Source organism: Alexandromys fortis, unplaced genomic scaffold (assembly GCF_014885135.2).
Source record: "Alexandromys fortis isolate MF-2015 unplaced genomic scaffold, M_Fortis_MF-2015_v1.1 scaffold_72, whole genome shotgun sequence".
Classification (NCBI taxonomy): domain Eukaryota; kingdom Metazoa; phylum Chordata; class Mammalia; order Rodentia; family Cricetidae; genus Alexandromys; species Alexandromys fortis.
In genome coordinates, this window is record NW_026067969.1 from 5,893,570 (window position 1) to 5,917,765 (window position 24,196).

A 24,196-nucleotide genomic window follows, 5' to 3' on the forward strand; every position below is an offset into this window, starting at 1 on the left:
AAAAAAAAATACCAATCCAAGTTCCCACTCCTTCCCTCTTCCCATTCCCTCCACACACCCTCCCACACCACCCCCATCCAATCCTCAGAGAGGGTAAGGCACATTGCTTTGTGGAAGGTCCAAGACCCTCCCTACTACATCTAGGCTGAGCTAGGTATACATCCAAAGAGAACAGGTTCCCAAAAAGCCAGTACAAGCAGTAGGGATAAATCCTGGTGCCACTGCCAGTGGCCTCTCAGTCTGCCCCAGACATGCAACCCAGACTCAGAGGGACTAGTTTGGTCCTATGCTTGTACCTTCCCAGTCTAGCTAGAGTTGGTGAGCTCCCAAAGCTCAGGTAAACTGTTTCATTGGGTGTCCCCATCATGGTCTTGACCTCTTTGCTCATATTTTCCCTCCTCTCACTCTTCAACTGGACTTTGGAAGCTCAGTCCAGTCTCTGATGTGAGTTTCTGCCTCTGTTTTCATCAGTTGCTGGAAGGTTCAATGGTGACATTTAAGATATTCATCAGTCTGACTACAGGGCAAGGCCAGTTAGAGCACCCTCTCCTCTATTGCTTAGGATCTTAGCTGGGGTCATCCTTGTGGATTCCTGGGACTTTCTCTAGAGCCAAGTTTCTGCTAACCCTATAATGGCTTCCTCAAGATACCTCTTTCCTTGCTCTCATCTCTGTTTTTCCTCCATCTCGACTATCCCATTCCCTCAAGTTTTCCTCAACCCTCCCCTTCTCCCCTTCTCTTTCCTTTCCATCCTCCCTTCTCCCCCCCACCCGTATGCTCCCAATTTTATCAGGCGATCTTGACTGTTTCCAATTCCCAGGTGGATCTATATATGTTTTTCTTTGGCTTCACCTAATTAGCTTCTCTAGGATCATGAGCTATATATAGGCTCAATGTCCTTTGTTTATATGAGTGAGTGCATACCATGTTCATCTTTTTGGGTATGGGTTACTTCACTCAGGATAATGTTTTCTAATTCTATCCATTTGTGTGCAAAATTCAAGATGTCATTTTTTTTTACCCCTGAGTAGTGCTCTAATGTGTAAATGTGCCACATTTTCTTTATCCATTCTTCAGTTGAGGGGCATTTAGGTTGTTTCTAGGTTTTGGCTATTACATATGCTATGAACATACTTGAACAAATGCTTTTGTAGTATGATTGAGCAATTTTGGGTAAATGCCCAAGAATTGTATTACTGGATCCTGAGGTAGGTTGATTCCCAATTTTCTGAGAAACCACCATACTGATTTCCAAAGTGGTTGTACAAGTTTGCATCCAACCAGCAATGGATGAATGCATAAGCTTTCATTGGTGCTTTTGATTTTAGCCATTCTGACAGGTGTAAGATGGTATCTCAGAGTTGCTTTTTATTTGCATTGCCCTGATGGCTGTGAATGTTGAACATTTCCTTAAGTATCTTTTGGTCATTTGAGATTCTTCTGTTGAGAATTCTCTGTTTAGTTCTAGACCCCATTTTTTAATTGGGTTGTTTAGAATTTTAATGTCTAATTTCTTGAGTGCTTTATATATTTTGAAGATCAGTCCTTTGTTTGATGTGGGGTTTGTGAAGATCTTTTCCCATTCGGTAGGCTGCCTTTTTGTCTTATTGACTGTGTCCTTTGCTTTGCAGAAGCTTCTCAGTTTCAGGAGGTCCCGTTTATTTATTATTGCTCTCAGTGTCTGTGCTACTGGGGTTATATTTAGGAAGTGGTCTCCCGTGCCCATTCATTGCAGGCTACTTCCCACTTTCTCTTCTATCAGGTTCAGTGTAATCGGATTTATATTGAGGTCTTTAATCCATTTGGACTTGAGTTTTTGTGCATGGGGATAGATATGAATCTACTTTCATTCTTCTACATGTTAACATCTAGTTATGGGGCTGGAGAGATGGCTCAGCGGTTAAGAGCATTGCCTGCTCTTCCAAAGGTCCTGAGTTCAATTCCCAGCAACCACATGGTGGCTCACAACCATCTGTAATGACGTCTGGTGCTCTCTTCTGGCCTGCAGACATACACACAAGACAGAATATTGTATACATAATAAATAAATAAATATTTAACATCTAGTTATGCCAGCACCATTTGTTGAAGATACTTTCTTTTTTCCATTGTATAATTTTAGCTTCTTTGTCAAAAATCAGGGGTTCATAGGTGTGTGTATTAATATCTGCGTCTTCAATTCGATTCCATTGGTCAATGTCTCTGTTTTTATGCCAATACCAAGCTGTTTTCATTACTGTAGCTCTGTAATAGAGCTTGATGTCAGGGATGGTGATGCCTCCGGAAGCTCCTTTATTGTACAGGATTGTTTTGGCTATCCTGGGGTTTTTGTTTTTCCATATGAAGTTGATTATTGTTCTTTTGAGGTCTATGAAGAATTGTGTTGGGATTTTGATGAGGATTCATAGAATCTATAGATTGCTTTTGGTAGGATTGCCATTTTTCTTATGTTGATCCTACCTATCCAAGAGCATGGGAGATCTTTCCATTTTCTGGTATCTTCTTTGGTTTCTTTCTTCAAAGACTTAAAAGTTCTTGTCAAATAGGCCTTTCACTTCTTTGGTTAGTGTTACTCTGAGATATTTTATGTTGTTTGTGGCTATGGTGAAAGGTGATGTTTCTCTGATTTCCCTCTCAGCTTCTTTATCATTTGTGAACAGGAGGAGTGCTGATTGTAAAAGCAGTTTTACTTTTTTAAAATGCGGGTGGTGGTATAGCTCTTGAATAGCATGCAGGAAGTTGTGGGTTTGGTCCTTTACAACTCATACCCTGGGTGTGGTGGCTTAGGGAGTAGAAATTCAAGGTCACCATTGGCTATATACTGGGTGAGCCTGAGGCCAACATAAGACAATGTCTCACACAAATCCAAACCAGAAGTCAGGGGAGTTATCAGTCAGTGTGTGCACTGAGTAAGGTCTCGGTAGCCGAGAGAGCAGGGCCTTTTCTTCCCATCTTGTGCTTTTTATATTTTTTCTGATGCCCCCTAGTGAACTTCCAGGGGTAGATACTTCCTTTGTCCCGCTCATTACAGTTTTGTAGACCAGAGTAAGATCAGCCTCCTTGCCAAGGACTTCCCTTCCAGCCATGTTTGTGGCACAGGCTGGGTCTCCCTAAAGCAGCTTCTGGTCCAGCATTTCCCGACAGACTAACCACTTGAGTCAGAGAAACCATTGTTGGAGTCTCAGGCTGCCTGGATCTGACTGGATGGAGCTCTCAGGGAGACCTCCTTTCACCTGCTGTTTACAGCTCCCTTCCCCACACCACAGAATATCCACAGGAAGTTACAACTTCCCACGCTGATGCCCCCTCCAGAGTCCCTCACTAGACCTACTGTCTGTCCACACAATCCTGTCTACACCTGCTGTGTACAAACTTGTAGATATGTCTTGGTTCTTTTGTTTCAAGACAGTCCCACTGTGTAGCCCTTGCTGGCCTAGGACTCACTATGTAGACCAGGCTGGCCTCACTCACAGAGATCTGCCTGCTTTGGAATTAAGGATATATACCATCACACCTGGCTACATTTACAGATTTTTAAGCTTCAAGGTTTGTTTTACAAGACTGAGTTCTTGTGGGTTGGAGTAGGTAAGAATGCTGGCTACAGTTGGGTAGGTGGTGGCCATGGCACATGCCTTAAATCACAGTACTGATCCGAGTGGTCTACAGGACAGCCAAGACGTAACACAGAGAAACCCTGTCTTGAAAAACAAGAAAACAGCCTCCTCCATCACCCGCTCCACATGCACAAATGAATGAGTTCTTGGTAAGCTTCCTCTGCTGTCCTCACTGCAGAAATCCCTCCAGATCATTTTTTTTAAAGATTTATTTATTTATTATGTATACAGGGTTCTGTCTGCATGTATACCTTCAGACCAGAAGAGGGCGCCAGATCTCATTACAGATGGCTGTGAGCCACCATGTGGGTGCAGGAAATTGAACTCAGGTCCTCTGGAAGAACAGCCAGTGCTCTCAGCCACTGAACCATCTCTCCAACCCTGGTTTGTTCTGTTTTGACAGGATTTCTCTGTGTAGCCCTGGCTGTCCTAGAACTTGCTTTGTAGACCAGGCTGGCCTTGAACTCAGAGATCCTCCTACCTCTGCTTCTCAAATGCTGGGATTAAAGATGTGTGCAACCACCACTGAGCTCCAATAGAGGACTATTTATATTCCTCCTTCCTCCCTGGGGTTCAGAATCGTGACTCTGCCTTGTGCTAACTCCTTACGGGTCCCTTTCAGGTTAAACCATGATCCCGGTGACGGAGCTCCGCTACTTTGCGGACACGCAGCCAGCTTACCGGATCCTGAAGCCATGGTGGGATGTGTTCACTGACTACATCTCCATCGTCATGCTGATGATTGCTGTCTTTGGGGGGACGCTGCAAGTCACCCAGGATAAAATGATCTGCCTACCTTGTAAGTGGGTCACCAAAGACTCCTGCAACGACTCCTTTCGAGGCTGGGCGGAGCCCACTTACCCCAACTCTACAGTGGCACCGACTGCCGACACAGGCCCCACAGGGATCAAGTACGACTTAGACCGCCACCAGTACAACTACGTGGATGCTGTGTGCTATGAGAACCGCCTACACTGGTTTGCCAAGTACTTCCCCTACCTCGTGCTCCTACACACCCTCATCTTCCTGGCCTGTAGCAACTTCTGGTTTAAGTTTCCACGCACCAGTTCAAAGTTGGAGCACTTTGTGTCTATCCTGCTAAAGTGCTTTGATTCGCCGTGGACCACAAGGGCCCTGTCAGAGACGGTGGTGGAGGAGAGTGACCCCAAGCCTGCATTCAGCAAGATGAATGGCTCCATGGACAAGAAGTCATCCACAGTCAGTGAGGATGTGGAGGCCACTGTGCCCATGCTGCAGCGGACCAAGTCACGGATTGAGCAGGGCATCGTGGATCGATCAGAGACAGGAGTGCTGGACAAGAAGGAAGGGGAGCAGGCAAAGGCACTGTTTGAGAAGGTAAAGAAGTTTCGGACCCACGTGGAGGAGGGGGACATTGTATACCGCCTCTATATGCGGCAGACCATCATCAAGGTGATCAAGTTCATCCTCATCATCTGCTACACTGTCTACTATGTGCACAATATCAAGTTCGATGTGGACTGTACTGTGGACATTGAGAGCCTGACCGGTTACCGCACCTACCGGTGTGCCCACCCTCTGGCCACACTCTTCAAGATCTTGGCATCCTTCTACATCAGCCTGGTCATCTTCTACGGTCTCATCTGCATGTACACACTGTGGTGGATGTTGCGGCGCTCCCTCAAGAAGTACTCGTTTGAGTCCATTCGAGAGGAGAGCAGCTACAGCGACATCCCAGATGTCAAGAACGACTTCGCCTTCATGCTGCACCTCATTGACCAATATGACCCGCTCTACTCAAAGCGCTTTGCTGTCTTCCTGTCTGAAGTGAGCGAGAACAAGCTGCGGCAGCTTAACCTCAACAACGAGTGGACGCTGGAGAAGCTGCGCCAGCGGCTCACCAAAAACGCCCAGGACAAGCTGGAGCTACACCTGTTCATGCTCAGTGGAATCCCTGACACCGTGTTTGACCTGGTTGAGCTAGAGGTCCTGAAGCTGGAACTGATCCCTGATGTGACCATCCCACCCAGCATTGCCCAGCTCACAGGCCTTAAGGAACTGTGGCTGTACCACACAGCAGCCAAGATCGAGGCTCCTGCTCTGGCCTTCCTGCGTGAGAACCTCCGGGCACTGCACATCAAGTTCACCGACATCAAGGAGATCCCACTGTGGATCTACAGCCTGAAGACACTGGAGGAGCTGCACTTGACAGGCAACCTGAGTGCAGAGAACAACCGCTACATTGTCATTGATGGGCTTCGGGAGCTCAAGCGCCTCAAGGTGCTGCGGCTCAAAAGCAACCTGAGCAAGCTACCACAGGTGGTCACGGATGTGGGAGTGCACCTGCAGAAGCTTTCCATCAACAACGAGGGCACCAAGCTCATTGTCCTCAACAGCCTCAAGAAGATGGTGAATCTGACGGAGCTGGAACTGATCCGCTGTGACCTGGAGCGCATCCCTCACTCCATCTTCAGCCTCCACAACCTGCAGGAGATTGACCTAAAGGACAACAACCTCAAGACCATTGAGGAGATCATTAGCTTCCAGCATCTGCACCGCCTCACCTGCCTTAAGCTGTGGTACAACCACATTGCCTACATCCCCATCCAGATCGGCAACCTCACCAACCTCGAGCGCCTCTACCTGAATCGCAACAAGATCGAGAAGATTCCTACCCAGCTCTTCTACTGCCGCAAGCTGCGCTACCTGGACCTCAGCCACAACAACCTGACCTTCCTTCCTGCTGACATCGGCCTCCTGCAGAACCTCCAGAACCTGGCTGTCACGGCCAATAGGGTGAGTGGCCTGCCACAGAGTGACCAGCTAGGTGCTCAGAGAACTAGTGTCTCAGGACAGTTGATGCTTCTGGGGTTATGGTCCTCACTTGTTTCTAGAAACACGGGTGCTTGTTCAGGAGCCAGACTCCCAGGCCTCATTGCAGATCTGCTAAATCAGAATCTCAGGCTAGGACTCTATACTTGTCATATAAGCTTAGAGTTCTGCCCCGATGGTGGTGTGGTCAGGTAGGGCCTGTGTTTCAGGGGTTTGTACAACATAGGAATCCCAAGACTAAGATTTTCTTGGAGTGGGATGGTGGGAGGTAGGTCTTAACCTGGTATCTGTCTCCCTCAGCTTGACTCCTACAAGATTTTGTGGCTAGGGGCCAGCCTGGGTTCCCTCCGTGGGTGGCTTTGCTGGCTGAGGCGAAGCCAATGTCTCTAGCTCCAACGTTACTCATGTCCTTCTCTCTGCATTCGGGTGGTGGAGGGAAAAGTTGGGCTTAGGTGGAACAGCTTGTCCCCTACCTGCTTTTCTAGAGAAGAAAGTGTACAAACCACTGGGGCCTAGCATTGAAACTGTAGGTGGCCCCTGTGTACCAACTCTTTGTATGACTGGAAAGCTCCACCAAAAGGTAATGGGCCAGTTAGATTGGGGTTAAGGGCAGGGCACTTCTGTAGCTTGTGGTCTGACCTCCTAGAGGAAAACCAAGCTGGAGCCACTGGATGTTGGGTGAGAGGTTCCTTGTACTCAGGGCCTTCAGGATGTCTTCCTGTAAAAGACGGGGAGTCTAGGGGGCTGGAGAGATGGCTCAGTGGTTAAGAGCATTGCCTGCTCTTCCAAAGGCCCAGAGTTCAATTCCCAGCAACCACGTGGTGGCTTTGCCACTTAGGAGCTGTGGGAGTCTGAGGGCAGTTAACTCCTGTGAGCCTCAGTTTCCTCATCTGTGGAACAGCAGACTATAAACGAGCTGCTGGCTCTGCAAGATGGCTCACACGCCATCCCAGGCCCGATGACTGGAGGTTTCTCCCCTCAATTCCTCCTTGGCACGTGCACGCTTACCCACACATTCACACCCACATAAAAAGGAAAAATTTAGGGGGCTGGAGAGATGGCTCAGAGGTTAAGAGCATTGCCTGCTCTTCCAAAGGTCCTGAGTTCAATTCCCAGCAACCACATGGTGGCTCACAACCATCTGTAATGAGGTCTGGTGCCCTCTTCTGGCCTGCAGGCATACACACAGATAGAATACTGTATACATAATAAATAAATATTAAAAAAAAAAAAAAGACGGGGAGCCTGAGGCTAGGGATCAGGAGACTGAGCACTGATTCAGCCACCACCTCAGTGCCTCCATTACAAAGGTCCTTTAAGTGAGTTCTGCTGGCTCTAGCATGGGGTTGTGACCTTGAACAGGTGTGAAGACACCTCAGCCTTCTGTTCCCAGGAGCTCTGTCTACCAGCCGCAGACTTGGAGGACAGTAGATCTGTCTCGCCTCTGCACGGCACAGACTGCTGGTAGCTTAGGTTCCTAGGCACCTCTAGTGCAGGTCCTCCTGATCCTCCATGTCAGAGGGATTGGGATTGGGACGATCTTTATTTCCCTCCCCCAGCCATGGCTTATGTATATTGGAGAGTCAAGGATGACGAGTCCACCTCTGGTTTTCACTATAGTGAGACCCATTGAAAAGAGGAATTAGAGATTCATGAAGGGGGAAAAAAGGCAAAAACAGAAATAAAACAAAAACCAAACAGGCCAATCCCTTCTTTAATATGTGTTGGGGGGGGGTACCAAGTGGCTCCCTGTGGCATAATGTTGGAGTCTGGTCACTCCAGGACATTGGGGTGGACTCTCCATCCCTCACTCTGAAGTGTCTGCTGGGCCAGACTCCTACAGGAAGGTGTGAGCCAGCTTTCAGCCTTGCCTTATCTCGACCCCTACCCCCAGATTCTCAGATAGGCTTGCCTGTTAGTATCGTGCCTATTAGCTGAGGTCACCCCTTAGGAACGGAGCTGGCGGAGGCATGTTGTCCTGTACTAGAGGAAGGAGACCCTCTGACACCCTGCTTAGCACATTGCTTAATCACATCCTGTCCTCACCCCCGGGAGTACCCAGAGAGAGGCCTTTTATAGGAAAAAAATGTGCTTGGACCAATTGCAGACAGGCAGGGTCCTCCTGGACTTGAGACTACAGTAGGGTAGGCCGTGAGGTGAAAGGCTTGGATTGGACAAGGCTGCTAGGGACTGCAGTAAGAATGAGTCCTCCGTTGGGGCAGGGGTGTGAGGGAGGTCTCAGGACCTGAGAGCATCCTGTGTTGGACCCTGAATGAATTGTCCTGAGACTTTCAGAGTTGTCCTTGCTGTGCTCCTGTGAGGTGAAAAGTAAGGTCAGGTCGGAGCACATGGCTCCATGTCCATGGGGAGTCAGTGAAAGGACAGATGTGAATCTGGCTTGTGACAGGGCAGCAGGGTAGAGGCTGGCTTACGTGAGCTCAGAGTAGTGCCTTTCCAGGGGTGTTGAGGAGCCGTGCAGGAGGGAGCAGACTGGAAGCTTCTGAGGGCCATCTTGGCTGAAGACCAAGTCGACCTGAGGCCATTTCTACGCTAATCAGGGAGCCACTGAGGTCTCTGAAAAGGCAGTGTAGATGGGATTCAGGGTGACTGGAAAGAACTTTAAGCCTTCAGTGAACTAGGGACAGCTCTGAAGGTTAGGTGTGGCTGTGGCCAAGCTACCAGAAGTACCTGCACTTTTCTCTGAGGCCTACAGAGTGTTTGATGGCAGAGTGGTAGTGGTGAGGTTCTGGGGAGGGGACGTTGAAGAAGGGATCTCAGGAAGCACCGACTAACTCTGAGTGTCCCCGTCTGTACCACTCACTGCCAGAACCATCTCTACTGCCCTTGACTGTATCATTAGAGGAGGTCACAGGATGTGTGTGGTGGTGGTGGTGATGGGGGCAGGAAGGCACTGTGGCTATTCTGGGAAGGCTCTGGTCCCTGGGTCCTGCAGGGCCCACTTCCCATCTACCCTTGACTTTCGTATCCCTGCACTTCAGATCCTTACCCCATCCCTGACCCTGGCCGTAGCAGAGGAAGGTTTGGATACCCAGATCAGACGTCTCCTTGAATAAGTCACTGTAACCCCTTGTTAAGGTGACTCTGAGACTGAGGCCACGCCCATTTTCCTGCCGAGAAAACTGAGTTGTTTATTAGGAACCAAAACCTCAGAGGTTTAGCTCCAAAACTGAGAAACGGTCCTGAGTTAGGAATGCTGGAGGTGAGAAGTATTCCTAGTTCAAGCTTTATGTTAAAAAATGGGGAAACTGGGCCAGGTAAAGGTGGCACACACCTTCAATACCAACGCTACCTACCAGTAGAGGTAGGCAGATAGATCTTTGTGATTTTGAAGTCAGCTTGGTCTACAGAGTGAGTTCCAGGACAGCTGGGCTACACAGAGAAACCCTGCCTCGAAAAACCAAAAATCAGCCAACCAAACAACAAAAAGAATGGGGAAACTGAGGCTCAAGAGAGCAAGAGGCTTCCCTGATGCTATGGCATAACAGAGGGTTGTGTTTGACAAAATGAGAATGTGGTTCCCATGTGAGGGGTGGCAAAAAGCAAAGCTTGTATCCTCTCACAAAAGTGGCCATGCACCCTCTGACAGGGTAGGGTGTGTCACCTCTCCTTTGCAGGAAAATAGGAACAGTGGCGAAGTCCCTGAGAGTAGAGAGTCCCTGCTTGGGAGTACAGCCTAACTCCCCACCTGCCCATTCTTCTGAAGCTGGCAGTTTTCAGTCGGGTGTGGTAAAGACCCTTGTCTCTAGCTGATTGCCACAGAAGGGCAGGGGAGAGGCTGGCAGTCCTTGGCTCTTCCTGCATGCCCAGGACACCTGGGATGGCTCTAATGTAGCTCTGTGGTTTGCCCCTTGCTCACCCATTGCTGTGTATAGTCAACAGCTTTGCTATTTTTTTTTTTTAAGACTTATTTATTTAGGGGGCTGGAGAGATGGCTCAGTGTTTAAGAGTACTGGCTGCTCTTCCAGAGGTCCTGAGTTCAATTCCCAACAACCACATGGTGGCTCACAGTCATTTGCAATGAGATCTGGTGCCCTCCTCTGGCGTGCAGGTATACATGGAGGCAGAATGTTGTATACTAAATAAATAAATAAATCTTTATGTATACAGTGTTCTACTTGCATAGCCTACAAGCCAGAGGAGGGCACAGATCTCATTACAGATGGTTGTGAGCCACCATGTGGGTGCTGGGAATTGAACTCAGGACCTCTGGAAGAACAGCCTGTGTTCTTTACCTCAGAGCCATCTCTCTAGTCCCAGCATCGCTATTGTACCAGATTCAAATCGTGGCATCACCTCTTACCTGCTGAACTCCAGGACAAGTTCTTATCGTCAGCCTTCTGTTGTCTGTCTGTATAACAGAAACATTCTCAGAGCACTAGCTGGTGGTTTCGAACACTGAGTGGGAAAGCAGTGCCTGTGCTGAGAGCTAGAGATGCACAAGCACTAGGCATGCACGTGGGTGTACATCCATGCATACATGCAGGCAAGGACTCAAACACATAAAAATAAGGATATGTTGGAATAGAAAGATGGCTCTGATGTTAAGAGCACTTGATGCTCTTCAGAGGACGCAGGTTCAATTCTCAACATCCACATGATGGCTAATAACTGTAACTCCAAATCCAGGTGACCTGATGCCCTCTTCAGGCTCCTGTGGTCACTGCACTCATGTGGTATACAGACATACATGCTGGCAAAACAGCCACACACATGAAAACAAATTAAAAAGATAGCTCAGTGAGAACAGCATCTTCTATCAAACCTGATACCTGAACTTGATCCCAGAGATTCACACAGTGGGAAATTCACACACACACCAAACAAAAAGAAGGTAATCTTTAAAAAAAAAAAACCAGTATCTGTGCTGAGTGAGCTCATATTGTGGTAAGCTGCAAACAGGAGTGCCAAATGCTCACTACTGGGCCCCTGCACTCCTGTTACCGTGGGACCTGACAGGTAAGGAAGGCGTGTCCTGGGAGAAGCAGTGGTCTAGCTGGGATTCTCATTGCCCAGGAATGTGAAGGTGAGTGGGGTAGGCAGTAACTGCCTGCTTGATAGGCCTGGCTAGACCTACCCTGCACACTTAGAGCCCGCAGTTCAGGAGATGACGGACGAAAGGATTAGCATTATGAATGTTGTAGGACTCAGGAAGTCAGGATAGCTTCCTGGAGGAAGTCACTGCAAAGGTAATACCTGTGTATGGGTAGCTCTTGACCAGGTTTGTATGTGGAAAGCCCAAAGACACTGTCCAGCCATACACCTCACCCTGGCCCTTTGCTCCCTCCTGCAGATTGAGGCACTCCCCCCAGAACTCTTCCAGTGCCGGAAGCTGCGGGCTCTGCACCTGGGCAACAATGTACTGCAGTCTCTGCCCTCGAGAGTGGGTGAGCTGACCAACCTGACGCAGATTGAGCTTCGGGGCAACCGACTGGAGTGCCTACCCGTGGAGCTGGGCGAGTGCCCACTGCTCAAACGCAGTGGCCTGGTGGTGGAGGAGGACTTGTTCAGCACGCTGCCGCCAGAGGTGAAGGACCGGCTATGGAGAGCTGATAAGGAGCAGGCCTGAGCAGAGCCTGGAGGAGCAGCAAGGACCCTCAGCGTGCCCTCAGGCCAAGTGGGCAGTTCAGTTCTCCCAGGACTGCTGGACAGCCAGCCGGGTCCAGCCAGGTTCAGCCATGCAGAACCTGGACCAGGCATAAGCTGGGCCAGGACAGAAGACAGGAACTGAGTGAGGGGCTGGCCCCTTTTCTCCCTCTGGGACTCATACACCCAGGGCAGGCACTTGCTGGAGACCGGAAACTCTGAGACTAGTCTCCGAGTACAGTATTTGGACAATCAGGGTCTTCACCCTGGAGGCCGTCTCTGCCTCTGGGGCTGAGCTGGCACCAGAGGCCCAGGGACAGTAACTTAGATTTGGGTATTTATTTTGCCACTTCCCATCTCCTCCCTCCAGATAACTTATACATTCCCAAGAAGGTCTGGGTCTGGGAAGTTTTTAAGAGACCTACAGGGTTTGCCTTTCCTTTCAGGTGATGCTGACAGAAACAGTGCCCACCCAGACTTAGGCAGAGCCAACCGCAGGACGGTCACCCTATTGGCACAGGGCTAGGATCTGGCAGTGAAGCTTGTGGGAGACCAGGCCTCCAGGTGGAAGGGTCAGGCCTGGGGCTTGCCCCATCAGTTTTTGAAGCAATTTTAGGGTTTTTTGTTGTTGTTTTGATTTTTTTTTAAGCTTTGAAAATGATGGTTTGGGTATTAAAAAAAAAAAAAACCTAAAAATAAAAAAAGACACTAAAGGCCAGTGAGTTGAAGTCTCAGGATGGGTGGTATTTCCCCTTGAGCAAAGCAGCAAGACATTGAAGGAAACTTCCTGTCCCTATGGTGTGGGCCAGGATGTTTTCGTATCTGTCCTGACCTTGGTCCAGCGGAGCTGTTTGTTCTTCTCTTCTCCTGGGCAGGCAGGGCTTTTATTTTTGTTTGCTTTTAGGGTTTTGTGTGTGTGTGTGTGTGTGTGTCTTGTTATTTTTCTTCTCCATGGGTCTTGGCAGACACCCTTTTCATGACTGTCAGCCAAAAGGAAGGCTCTGGAACTGCCAAGAAGGGAGGAGACTTGGGCTGGCTGATCCCCAGGGTACCGGTGCTCCATCCCTTCCTCCCCACCCCCATGATGCCACTCATGCACAGTGTTAAGGAGACTCGAGCAGCTGCTTCCCCCAGACTGTCCCCACATCGTGTGTCGTGGGTTTGCTCAGTGCCACCACTCGCCTCTGCTGCTGCTTACATTGGCTGCCACCATCTGGTCCTGATTGGGTGCGGAGAGGTCACCTCTGGGAGGGCAGCTTCCATACTGGGCACCTGGTTTGCACACAGTACAGTTAGCACCTAGTGGTGGTAAGCCACTCAGCTTTAGATCAGTCACTAGGGTCCCCACTTTAGAAGGGTCCTTGCCTTAGATCAATCACATGGACACTAAGGCACGTTTTAGCGTCTCTTGTCTTAACAGTTATGTCTGTCTCTGTCCCTTTGTGTTTTCTGCGTCATGTCATTGGATGTAACCCTTGGAAACACTGCACACTAGCCTCTGACAACCATGAAGCAATCCGTTACACGTGGGTCTGACTTGTGGACTCAGTTCAAATATCAAATAAATCTATAACAAAGTTGCCTTTGCAGGTCTCTGTGCATAGGACGCGATTTGTCCCTTCACTTCTGAGGTATCTTGGTCCTGGTTGACCAGTCTGCTGAGGGACTGTTTATTGGGCATCTACATACAGTGGTGCTCTCTGCTCACCCCTCTGCTCTGAGAAACTTAAGAGTACCTTTGAGGCAGTTGCTGGATGCTCCAGGCATGGTTCCTGACCGGAGGTCTTGTGACCAGTTCATTTTCTGTTGTCCCAGGCACCTGTTTGGGCCCTCATGAGCTTTGATTGTTTGGGACTGGGAGTCATCTGGAATGGGAGCCAGTAGCCAGAAGTTCTTGTTCCATCCAGCCCAGTTGTTCTGTGCATGAAGCTAAGCCCATCTCCTCACTGTGTGGCCTCCATATCCCCATCTGTGCCGAGGGCCTGTCCATCTTTCAGAAGATTCCTCGGGTTGTGATACCCAAGTCTGCATGGTTCTATGGTTCTGCAAAGTAAGGCTGGCAGTGACCAGGGGGAGGCTGCCTGGATTCCAGCCCCTTTGGGATCAAGGACAGACGCTCTGAGAAGTAGAACTGCCTTCACATCTCAACTCTACTGAGACCCTAGTTCCCTTAATTTTTTGTTTGTTTCTCTTCCCACCACCCCCAGTATTTTTTTCCCTCATTTGTAAAATTGGAGTAATATTGGCACAGACAGGCTTGTTTAAAGGAGCCATGGTTATATAAAGTCCACTTCTATTCTCTGTCGCTGTAGTACCTAACAATGGTATATGGATTGGGGGAGGACAGGGGAGGCGTTGCTGGGAATGGAACCCAAGGCCTTGGACAAGCGGAGCAAGTGTTCTTTTAATCCACTGAGCTATATTCCTCTCTCCTGGGTGATCTGTAGAGGAATGCTTACCTGGGTTCACAGTTGCAGAGACTAGAACAGGACCAGGATCTGATGGCTGTACCCAGTGAGGGGTACATGCTGCTTCCTAACATCGCAGGAGTTGGGAACTTCAGGGCTAGCCTGTTCCCAGGAGAGGCATTAACCCATTCATGAGGCTGGACCCAGACACTTCCTCCCTGTGGTTGTTGGATGCAGCCATGACCGCAGCCACAGCTGCAATCTCAGAAGTTTAGAAGATGAATCAGATTGCAGAGAATGAAGCCAGTGCAGGCTGTAGAGTGGCCAGCCGGACCTATGGAACAAGCAGAGAGGGCCATTTGACGCTTTACCAAAACTCAAAGTAAGTGGAGTTAAGTTTCTAATAGATGAATGTAGGGGTTACAAGCTCAAGCCGTAGCATTGCCCGGTGAGCAGTCTCCTCCTACCTTCTGAACCGAGTGCACGTCGGGAGATGACGCCAGGAGTCTTTAGGTGAGGAAGAGACCAAAGTGTGATCTCAGGAGGCCTGAGTTGCTTGGGCAGTTCTTCTGGAACTGACTAGAGCCTGTCTCCCTTGCTCCACAGGAGACTGACCCCTCAGACCTGAGCCAGAACCCCCTCTACCCCTGCCCTTGTGGACTGTTGGGGACAGTGGGTTCCACTCACAGAAAGACCCTCTTCTTACCTTCAGGTCGGGAACTTCCCTTCCTGTCTGGTCTGATCTAATCTGGTCCTGGCCCCACCCTGTTTCCACCCTGGGGTAGGGATGGGGGTTGAGAGACGTTCAGGCCAGTGCCCCAGACCCAGAGAATTCAGTCTGGAACTGGTTAGTTTCTGGGGAAAAATGATGTGGAAATACCGCCCACCCTCCCCTCAAGGCCGGCGGAATGAAAAGAGTGCAGCTTTCTTACCCCCCTCTACCACCCCCCACCCTCCGCCCCCACACTCTACCTAAAACCACAGCGGTGGCCTAACCCCTACTTACAAAATCAACTTAGAAAACTTGGAGAACTGAGAAATAGTTTTAAAAAGCAAGATCAGCACCTCACCCCCACTCTGCCAGCAGAGGGAGAAGCAGTTGGGAGGTACTTCCTAGGTGTTAGCCCCAGGCCAGCCTGGCTCCTTATCAGCCACGATTAGTACTTGTTATTCACTGGGTTCTGTTATCACCAGCCTCAGAAAGTAAGGGCTGGACCCCCACTGCCTGCCTGGCCAGCCCCTGCCCCCAGCCTTTTCGTGAGGCCCCCAGGCCACTGCTGGCTCAGCGGTAGGGGCCCTCTCTGATCCTTGTTCCTGGAACTGGGTGTTTTTGCTCAGCGATTGCATCAGAAAGGACTGGTTCTGTGTGCCTTGCCCTGTGACTCGCAGTTCTGTCTCCAGGGCCTTCCCCAGCCTGACCCGAGAGAATTCCCATCAGCCCTAGGGTCCACTGGGCACAGCCCTCTCTGGCTTTCTTGAGGCCTGTACAGCCTAGACAACTGTAGCTCCCAGTGTTATGGTCCAGAAAACACTTGATCTGGAGCCAAAGCTCTCTCAGCTGAGCAGTACCCCCCCCCCTTGCTCCTGAGACTTTCTGTCCCTTGGCTGTTCAAAGCACCATTTCTGGGAAGGCCAGTGGACCACTTTTCAGAGCCCAATGTCCCTGCCAGCTGCAGAGCCAGCAGGTGGTTCTGACTTTCCTGCCAACCCCTCTGTAGACTAGTCGTCCCTCATTCTGAGGCCCGGTACCCCCTCATCTGCCTTCCCTCAGCACTGCTCCGCTCTTCCAGCATCTAGAGGGCTTCAAATCAAAGCTGGAGCCCCCCAAGTTATTTTCCTAGGATCTCTTAGGCCTTCACAAGGCGAAGCCACTCAGTCCCACAAACCCTGCCTCAGGGTAAATTTAGATCCTGTGACTAGGGACTTTCCAGCCTTAGCTTAGCAGACTAGCAGAGCAGTCTTCTGCCTGCCCCACACAAGAGCAATTCCTTGTGCCACCCAGGAGTGCATTCTAGGCAGAAACCTGAGGGACCAAGGGAGCCTGCCCTGTGAGGGGAATAGGTGAAGGCCAGTCGCTGATTAAATGGAGGCTGGTCTGGGGCAAAGATCAGGCCTACTTCCCTGGTCAGAAGTGGTGGGGGAGGGGTAAGGGGCGGGACTGGACCTCGAGTGGAAGGCACAGACTGGACTGTGTGTTCGGGAGGGCGGAACTGTGGGATGGACTGTTTTTCCGGTAGATGAGAATTCAGCCCTTCTGAGCTTCCTCAATGGGCTCTCTCCCTGAACTTTTCCCTATCCAGCCCTGGAGTCAGCACCCTGGGCCAGCGGTGTCCTGCAGTAGTCCCCATGGCCTGCCTGAGTCCCTCACAGCTCAAAAAGGTAGGGGCCTGGGGCTGGGAGAGTCAGACAAGGGAGGGGGTGCAGACCTCTAGTGACCCTCATACCTCACCAAAGAGAGAAGGTTCCCCATGCATAAACCCTAACTCTGTGTTCATAGCCTGAAGCTGACAGACCATTGACCCCACACCCCAGATGGGATATGGTAGGAATTGGGGGTGGAGAAACCAGAATTGAGATTAGCCAATCCAGCCAGCCCCGGGGGCCTGTTGATGAAGGCAGAGAAGCTAGAAGTGGGCAGACCCATTGTGAAAGCCTACCATATAGGGGTTAGGAGCTGGAGTACACGCACTTCCGAATATCCACCCATGCCTTCATATGCCAAGACTGTTACTGTTTTCCATCAAGTCCCGCCTGGAGCTGTGGTTGGAGCTTAGTAGCCGAGTCCATGCTGATAGCCCTGATAGATCTCACACACACACACACACACACACACACACACACACACACACACACGTCTCATAACAGCTGCCACTGTTGCCCCAGTGCCTAAATACGCACTAAAAGTCAGTCCTTTTCTCCTGTCTCACAGAAAATCCAGGGACATAGCCCTCCCCAGAGTTTCTCTTTGTCTCCCTGGCTGCCCTGGAACTAGCTCTGTATCTAGCTAGTTCAGGTTAGCCTCAAGCTCTATGCCATATATCTGCCCTACTTCCTGAGTGCTGGAATTGAAGGTGGGACAGGCCATCATGCCAGGTCCTATTTACTTCTCTGTTTTTTGCTGTTTGTTTGTTTGGTTTTGGTTTTTGGAGACAGGGTTTCTCTGTGTAGCTCTGGCTGTCCTAGAACTCATTCTGTGGACCAGGCTGGACTTGAACTCGAGATCTGCCTCCTCGCCTAGGATTAAAGGCCTGGGTCACCACAGCCAGCTCACCTTTGCTTTCTGACCCCGAGTTTTGTTTTCTTTTTTCAATGCTGAGGACGGAGGCCAGGGTCTTCCATGTACATGATGGGCAAGCAGCCGACTTTGAGCGGCACCCCAGCCCTGCAGATGCTCATCCTCACCTTACCTCTCTCAACAGTCCCCAAACAAAAAGACCTGGGCTACATGGGGTGGGAATAAGCCCTCATGTTCAGTGCTCACCTCCACCGGCTTCTTCCAGCCTGCTCTCCAGCCCACCGCTCACCCTGGGTTCTTCCAGTGCCCAGAGGCTTTGCAATTCTATTTTCTGTCCGCAGTGATCTTTCCTATCTCTTTACTTCCCAGTATCCTGTGCTTTCCTTTAAATGCAGTCCGGCAGAGCTGCTCTTTGACCCTTCACCTCATTAGGCTCCACTTTTAATTCTCACAGCCAGCCCCTCTCCCCCTGTACTTAACATAATGTGGGGTGGGGCATTTGCCTGACATTAGTGAGTGATGTGTTGTCTCTGTCCCTGGACTGTAAACCGTGTGAGGGTGGCTTGTTCATAACCACATGCCTCTCTTAAACCTGTCTCATACGCACGCAGGTTTACTTAAGACTCGAATAGTCAGACGTGGTGCACGCCTCTAACGCCAGCTTTCAGGAGGCTGAGGCAGGAGGATCTTGAGTTTGAGGCCTCGCTGGACTGCACAGAAAGACCCTGTCTTCAAACAAACAAGCATTAAATGAGCAAACAAAAGAAGGGGGCTAGAGAGGTGACTGGGTGGCTAAGAACACGTGTGCAATCATGGGGACCAGTGTTGGACTCTCAGCACCCACTTAGCCCGCCTCTGGGTGGAGACAGGGTTGCTAGGGCTTACAGGCTAGCAGTCTCCTGAAGAAAACTTGAGCCAAGGCTCAAGGAGAGCGCCTGCCTCAGGAATAGAGAAAGTAGTGGGGGAGGACACCCAATGTCCTCTTCTGGTGTCCCTGTGCATGCACAAGTGTGCACACCTTCAAGTACACACACACATTGTACTCACACTGACATGTTTACACATAAATAAGCAAAAAAAAAAGTTCTATTTCCATATGTCCCTAACCCATTGGAGGCCAAGAGCAGAGACAACATCCCCTTTCCTTTCATCGCTAAGATCCAAGCAGCCAACATTCGTTAGGAATGATCCTAAGAGGAGCACAAATAATTCCAATCAGACCAGATTAGACCCAATCAAAAGATGCCCACTTTTAATGCATGCAGCACGCTCCCGGGTGGCTGGAACAGCATGGAGGGGAGAAGGGGAGAGGAGCCCACACAAACCCAGGAGACCACCATGTGTCCCCTTTCTAGGCGCAGCCTAAATAGCTTGTGGGAGTGGTCCTGACCCTCCCTGGGGAGGAGTCAGCGCTTGGTGGGTGTTTCCAGAGGTGGAGTCCGAACCAAGCAACTCCCAGGGGGAGGGGACTTAGGATGGATGGCAGGGGCTGGGATGATGCTTCCAATCATCCCAGACTTTTTGGATGTAGGGGTGTCAGAGGGCTGGGGTCTCACTTTAAACCAAACAATATTGACTGTCCCTTCACTGAAAACCAGACACCCATGTCCAGGACAGGGGACCTAGCAGCAGCAGGACAGTGGGCTTGGTTCAGGTTTGAGGTCAGACAGGGGTCATAAGGCATGGGAGAGGGCAGAGGGAATCCTGCGTCTTGTTTCTGCCTGCAGTTCCAGGAGGATGGGTTTCTGCTCTTGGAAGGATTCCTGACAGAAGATGAGTGTGTGGCCATGCAGCACAGGATTGGTGAGATTGTGGCTGAGATGGACGTCCCTCTGCACTGCCGGACAGAGTTTTCCACCCAGGAAGATGAGCAGCTTCGGAATCAGGTAAGTACCTGAGTCCGTGAGGATGAGAATCTGGCTTTTGTTTTTGTTTGTTTGTTTGTTTGTTTGTTTTTTTCAAGACAGAGTTTCTCTGTAGCTTTGGATCCTGTCCTGGAACTAGCTCTGTAGACCAGGCTGACCTCAAACTCACAGAAATCCTCTTGCCTCTGCCTCCCGAGTACTGGGTTAAAGGCATGCGCCACCACCACCACCCAGATGAGCATCTGGTGTTTGATGGGAGCTCAGTACCCTTCTGAGGCAGGGGTCTGCATAAGAGGACCCCAGGCTTCTTCTGAAAAGGGATCAGGTGTCAGCAGTCTGCATGCCAGGCACCAGGCTAAGGAGCTATGCTGTATCCCTGTTCACTTGGCAAATGGGAAAAGCAGGGCTTTTCCATGGGCAATACTGGGACAATACTGTGTTGCTCCAGCCACATGGTTTGTAGCTGTTAAAGCCAGGACTTGAATCCAGTTCTCTGATCGCAAGTGGTGTTGGGCATTGACCTGCTGTGGTTTCTCCAGTTCCCTGGTCACAAAGAACCTTCTGTGAGCAGAGTGAGCCCTGAGATTCTGATGGGCCACTCTAGGGTGAGTCATCCTGCGCTAGGAAGGTCAGTTGCTTCCTCAGACCCAACACCCTTTGACCGGATAGGTGGTTCTTCCAGCCAGTTCCTTTAACCCTTCTTAGTATGGATTTCTGAGTGGTCCAGGCAACAGGGTTCACTGATACTGATGCCAGTGAGCTTCTGCCATCTGGTGCTTATAGGTAGAATTACAGCAGCCAGAAGCTGCCTTCCCCAGAAGAGAGGAGGGTGGAGTCTTCAGAAAACACAAGTGTTTTTGTTTTTTCCCAAATAGAAGGGCACACACACTCTAAGGAGTGAGGGGGCTGAATCTTGTCCCCTTTCCCAACTATCTTCTGAGAAGACTCCAACAATCAGTAGAGAGCAGAGGTAGGAAGAATGGAAGAGGAAAGGGTGGGTTGGAGAGATAGCTTGGTGGTTGAGAGCACTGACTGCTCTTCCTGGGTTCTACCTGGGTTCAATTCCAGTTCCTACATGGCAGCTCACAACAACTGTACCTCCACTTCTCGGGGACCCAATATCCTCTGTAGACATACATGTGGGCAAAACACCAATGCACATAAAATACTTTTTTTTAATCTTAGGATTTTTTTTTTTTAATGTTAGAAGCAGGATGGGTGGCCTTTGGTTCCAGCAATCAGGAGGCAGAAGTAGGTGGATCTCTGAGTTCAAGGTTAGCCTACTCTACAAAGTGAGTTCCAGGACAGTCAGGGCTACATAGAGAAACCCAGTCTTGAAAAACAACAAAACAAACAAACAAAAAAGGAAGAAAAAGAAGGGTACTGTGGCTGGGCAGTGGTGGCACACGCCTTTAATCCCAGCACTGGGGAGGCAGAGGCAGACTGATCTCTATGAGTTTGAGGCCAGCCTGATCTACAGATTGAGTTCCAAGACAAGTAGAGCTGTTACACAAAGAACACAGAGAAACCTGGTCTAGGAAAAAAAAAGATCTCTAGATCCTTTTCTTTCCATGTGTATGGGTTTTGCTTGCATGCATGCATGTACACCATGCGTGCAGTGTGAGAGGAATCCCCTGAGAGTGGAATTGCAGAAAGTGAGCTGTTACGACGGATCCAGAACTGGTCCAGGGTTCTTGGGAAGAGCAGCCAGTGCTCGTCATCACTGAGCCACCTTTCTTTTCCCAAGAAGCCCACAGTTTCAGCAAAACGGTGCATTTTTTCCAAGACAGGGTTTCTCTGTGGCTTTGGAGCCTGCCCTGGGACTCACTCTGTAGACCAGGCTGGCCTTGAACTCCCAGAGATCTGCCTGCCACAACCATCTGTCACTTTGAGCTCAGGGCTCCACAGGTCGTATTAGATACTAAACAGATAAAATAGGCCGAACCCGTGCTAGTGTGACATTCAAGCTAGGTGAAGCTGTTCAACTGTGCGGCGTGACAGTGACTTCTTGCTGTGACCAAACCTGGCAAGCAGAAGGAGGAAGGATTTGTTGAGCTTGCTGTTTCAGATGATTCAATCCATGGTCACTTGGCTTTGTGGCAGGGAGGCCATGATGGAGCAGAGCTGCTCACCTCAGGGCAGCAGAGAACACCGAAGAAGGGTCTGTGTCAAGGTGTACCCTTCCTTCAAAGCCTCACCCCGTGACCTACTTCATCCATCAAGGTCCAGGCTCCTTAGAGCCCACCCAGCCATGAGCTCCCCAGTGGACTAGTGCAGTTAGTACCCTTCCCGTCCACTGACGCCCCAGCTGGGAACCAAGCCTCCAACACGAGCCCATTTGGGAGGACAATTTTGCTATATACACGGTAAGAACTGATGCCAGTGGTGGTGGCACACACCTTTAATCCCAGCACTCAGGCAGGAGAGGCAGGCGGATCTCTGAGTTCGAGGCCCGCCTGGTCTATGGTGGGAGTTCCAGGACAGCCAGGACTACACATAGAGAAACGCTGCTTAGATGTATTAGAAGGTTTTTTTTTTTCTTGAGAGCTGAGTGAGATGGCTCAGTTGCTAAGTTACTTGCCAAACAAGAGAGAGGACTTGTGTCCAGTCCCTAAGACCTACATAGAAAAGTTGGGGTGCACACTAGTCCCAGTGCTGGGGAGCTGGAGACAGGTGGATCCTTAGGGCTTGCTGGCCTGTATCTCAGCAAATAACCACACAGATTGTTATAATTAATTATAAATGTTGAGCTGATAGCTCAGGCCGGTTGCTGGTTACTAGGTAACTCTTACATTTTAAATTAATCCATATTTCTTATCTAAGTTCTACCATGAGGCTCATGGCTTTTTACTTTATTTTCCCCAAGGTTTTTTTTTTTTGTTTGTTTGTTTGTTTTTTTGTTTTTTTGAGACAGGGTTTCTCTGTTGCTTTGGAGTCTGTCCTGGAACTAGCTCTTGTAGACCAGGCTGGCCTCAAACTCACAGAGATCCGCCTGCCTCTGCCTCCAAAGTGCTGGAATTAAAAGCGTGCACCATCACTGCCTGGCTGGCTTTTTCGATGCATAAGATTGTCAGCTTATATAGATGGCCAATCAAGGAGCATTTGTAATAAGAGGTGACCAGGAAATCTCAGTTTGTAGCTGTAACGTGAATCCTAATTGGTCTTAAAAATAAAACTTGGAGGCAGACATTGGGGTAAATTCTGAAAGAACAGAGAGACAAAGGAGCAAGCCACAGCCACCTCTTGACTAAAAGAGCTTGAGCTCCTGTCTCCTCCCGCCTTATAGCCCTCTCTCTACCCAGCCATATCACCTCCTGTCTGTCTGTACACACCTCCAGACCTCTCTGGTCAGCTAGTGTCTGGCCCCATCTTCTGATCTTCAGGCAAGCTTTGTTAGAATACAAACAAGACATCACCACACTTTCCCTTTTTTGTCTAAAATGTAAAAGGTTATAATTAATATAAGAAAAACTATGTATAATAAATATAGTAACTATATACAATATATACAAGGCAATAAATACATCAACAATGTCTGCTCCATTAGCAATTGACAAATTGAGAAAGAATACTCTATATACCTCTTATCTTAGTGAGTCTAAAAGGTTGTACCTAATTCACTTTCTATTCTAACTTGCATTATCAAAACTATCTTCTAATGTCTTTCAACCTTATATATACTTTATACCTCTTTAGTGAACTTCTTTTCTGAACCTGGTAAGAAGGAAAACTATAACTATAAAGTCTTCAACTCCATCAGAAACCAGAGAAGGAAATAATATTACCTGAGTAATCAGGAAGTGCAAGCAAGCGACTTCCAAAAAATGTGAGAAATGACAGAAACAGCTGGCTGCCTGGACAGTGACCTCTGCAGCTGGCTGCCTGGACAGCCACCTCTGTAGCTGGCTGTCTGGACAGTCACCTCTGCAATGTTGGAGCATCCATCTTTAGCCTACAGGCCTAGCATATCTGACAGATTTTCTGTAAAGCAGGACATTCTGAAGGCTATTCTACCTTGTCTTGGCAGTTTGGCAGTCACTTTCTTTTGTGTCCTTTTTTTGTATTTGGGCAGCATACTGTCAGCAGTTGAAGCAAGGCAGTTTCTTGCCCAGTGGCTTACCTTTGCCACAAAGAAAGTAAACTCCATGTGGAGTTTTTTCAATGCCAAGAACAGACATGTCTCATTGTCATTAAAAAACAAACCGTATGTTATTAAAACATCCTAAATGCCATATCCTGCAGATCTCTGAAGTGTTTGAAGATGACCTGTCTATCTAAAATATATGTTTGATCTTGAAAACATACCTAATATGACTACAAGTTTGACTGCAATAATTAACTAATAACTTGCATTTCTTTCTTTTTTTCTTTTTTTGGTTTTTCGAGACAGGGTTTCTCTGTGGCTTTGGAGCCTGTCCTGGAACTAGCTCTGTAGACCAGGCTGGTCTCGAACTCACAGAGATCTGCCTGCCTCTGCCTCCTGAGTGCTGGGATTAAAGGCGTGCGCCACCATCGCCCGGCCTAACTTTCATTTCTTTATATCTGAATTAGTTGGTAATGATACTTTAAAAGACTAGAAATTTGCATTACATTGCTAAATGAGTTGTATAGGTACAATACCTTGAACAGGATTAGAAATGTAAACCGGGCGGTGGTGGC

General features: G+C 49.2%; 2 protein-coding genes and 1 long non-coding RNA gene across 12 annotated transcripts in view; 2 read left to right on the top strand and 1 right to left on the bottom strand.

Moving 5' to 3' along the window:
* The window catches only part of Lrrc8a (leucine rich repeat containing 8 VRAC subunit A), a 44,099-nt gene extending 30,490 nt beyond the window's left edge, over window positions 1-13,609 (top strand). For all 3 annotated transcript variants that reach the window (XM_050154969.1, XM_050154966.1, XM_050154968.1), the window contains 2 exons: window positions 4,237-6,389; window positions 11,737-13,609. In XM_050154969.1, the coding sequence (XP_050010926.1) occupies window positions 4,245-6,389; window positions 11,737-12,012 (2,421 nt within the window). In that variant the 5' untranslated portion in view covers window positions 4,237-4,244 and the 3' untranslated portion in view covers window positions 12,013-13,609. The remainder of the gene's footprint in view (window positions 1-4,236; window positions 6,390-11,736) is intronic.
* On the bottom strand, window positions 13,173-15,045 carry LOC126509241 (uncharacterized). Of its 2 annotated transcripts, none has more exons than XR_007594121.1 (4): window positions 14,905-15,045; window positions 14,489-14,771; window positions 13,766-14,072; window positions 13,173-13,301 (listed from the first exon to the last, which is right to left on the bottom strand). It is a non-coding gene; the product is annotated as an uncharacterized lncRNA (long non-coding RNA). The 2 variants fall into 2 exon arrangements; XR_007594122.1 differs by having other exon boundaries at window positions 13,766-14,085.
* A 1,603-nt stretch (window positions 15,046-16,648) lies between these two features.
* The window catches only part of Phyhd1 (phytanoyl-CoA dioxygenase domain containing 1), a 21,246-nt gene continuing 13,698 nt past the window's right edge, over window positions 16,649-24,196 (top strand). For 2 of the 7 annotated variants that reach the window (XM_050154983.1, XM_050154986.1), the window contains exons 1-2: window positions 16,649-16,816; window positions 19,400-19,558. In XM_050154983.1, the coding sequence (XP_050010940.1) occupies window positions 16,784-16,816; window positions 19,400-19,558 (192 nt within the window). In that variant the 5' untranslated portion in view covers window positions 16,649-16,783. The remainder of the gene's footprint in view (window positions 16,817-19,399; window positions 19,559-24,196) is intronic. The other 5 variants (XM_050154985.1, XM_050154984.1, XM_050154981.1 and 2 more) reach the window with 3 other exon arrangements.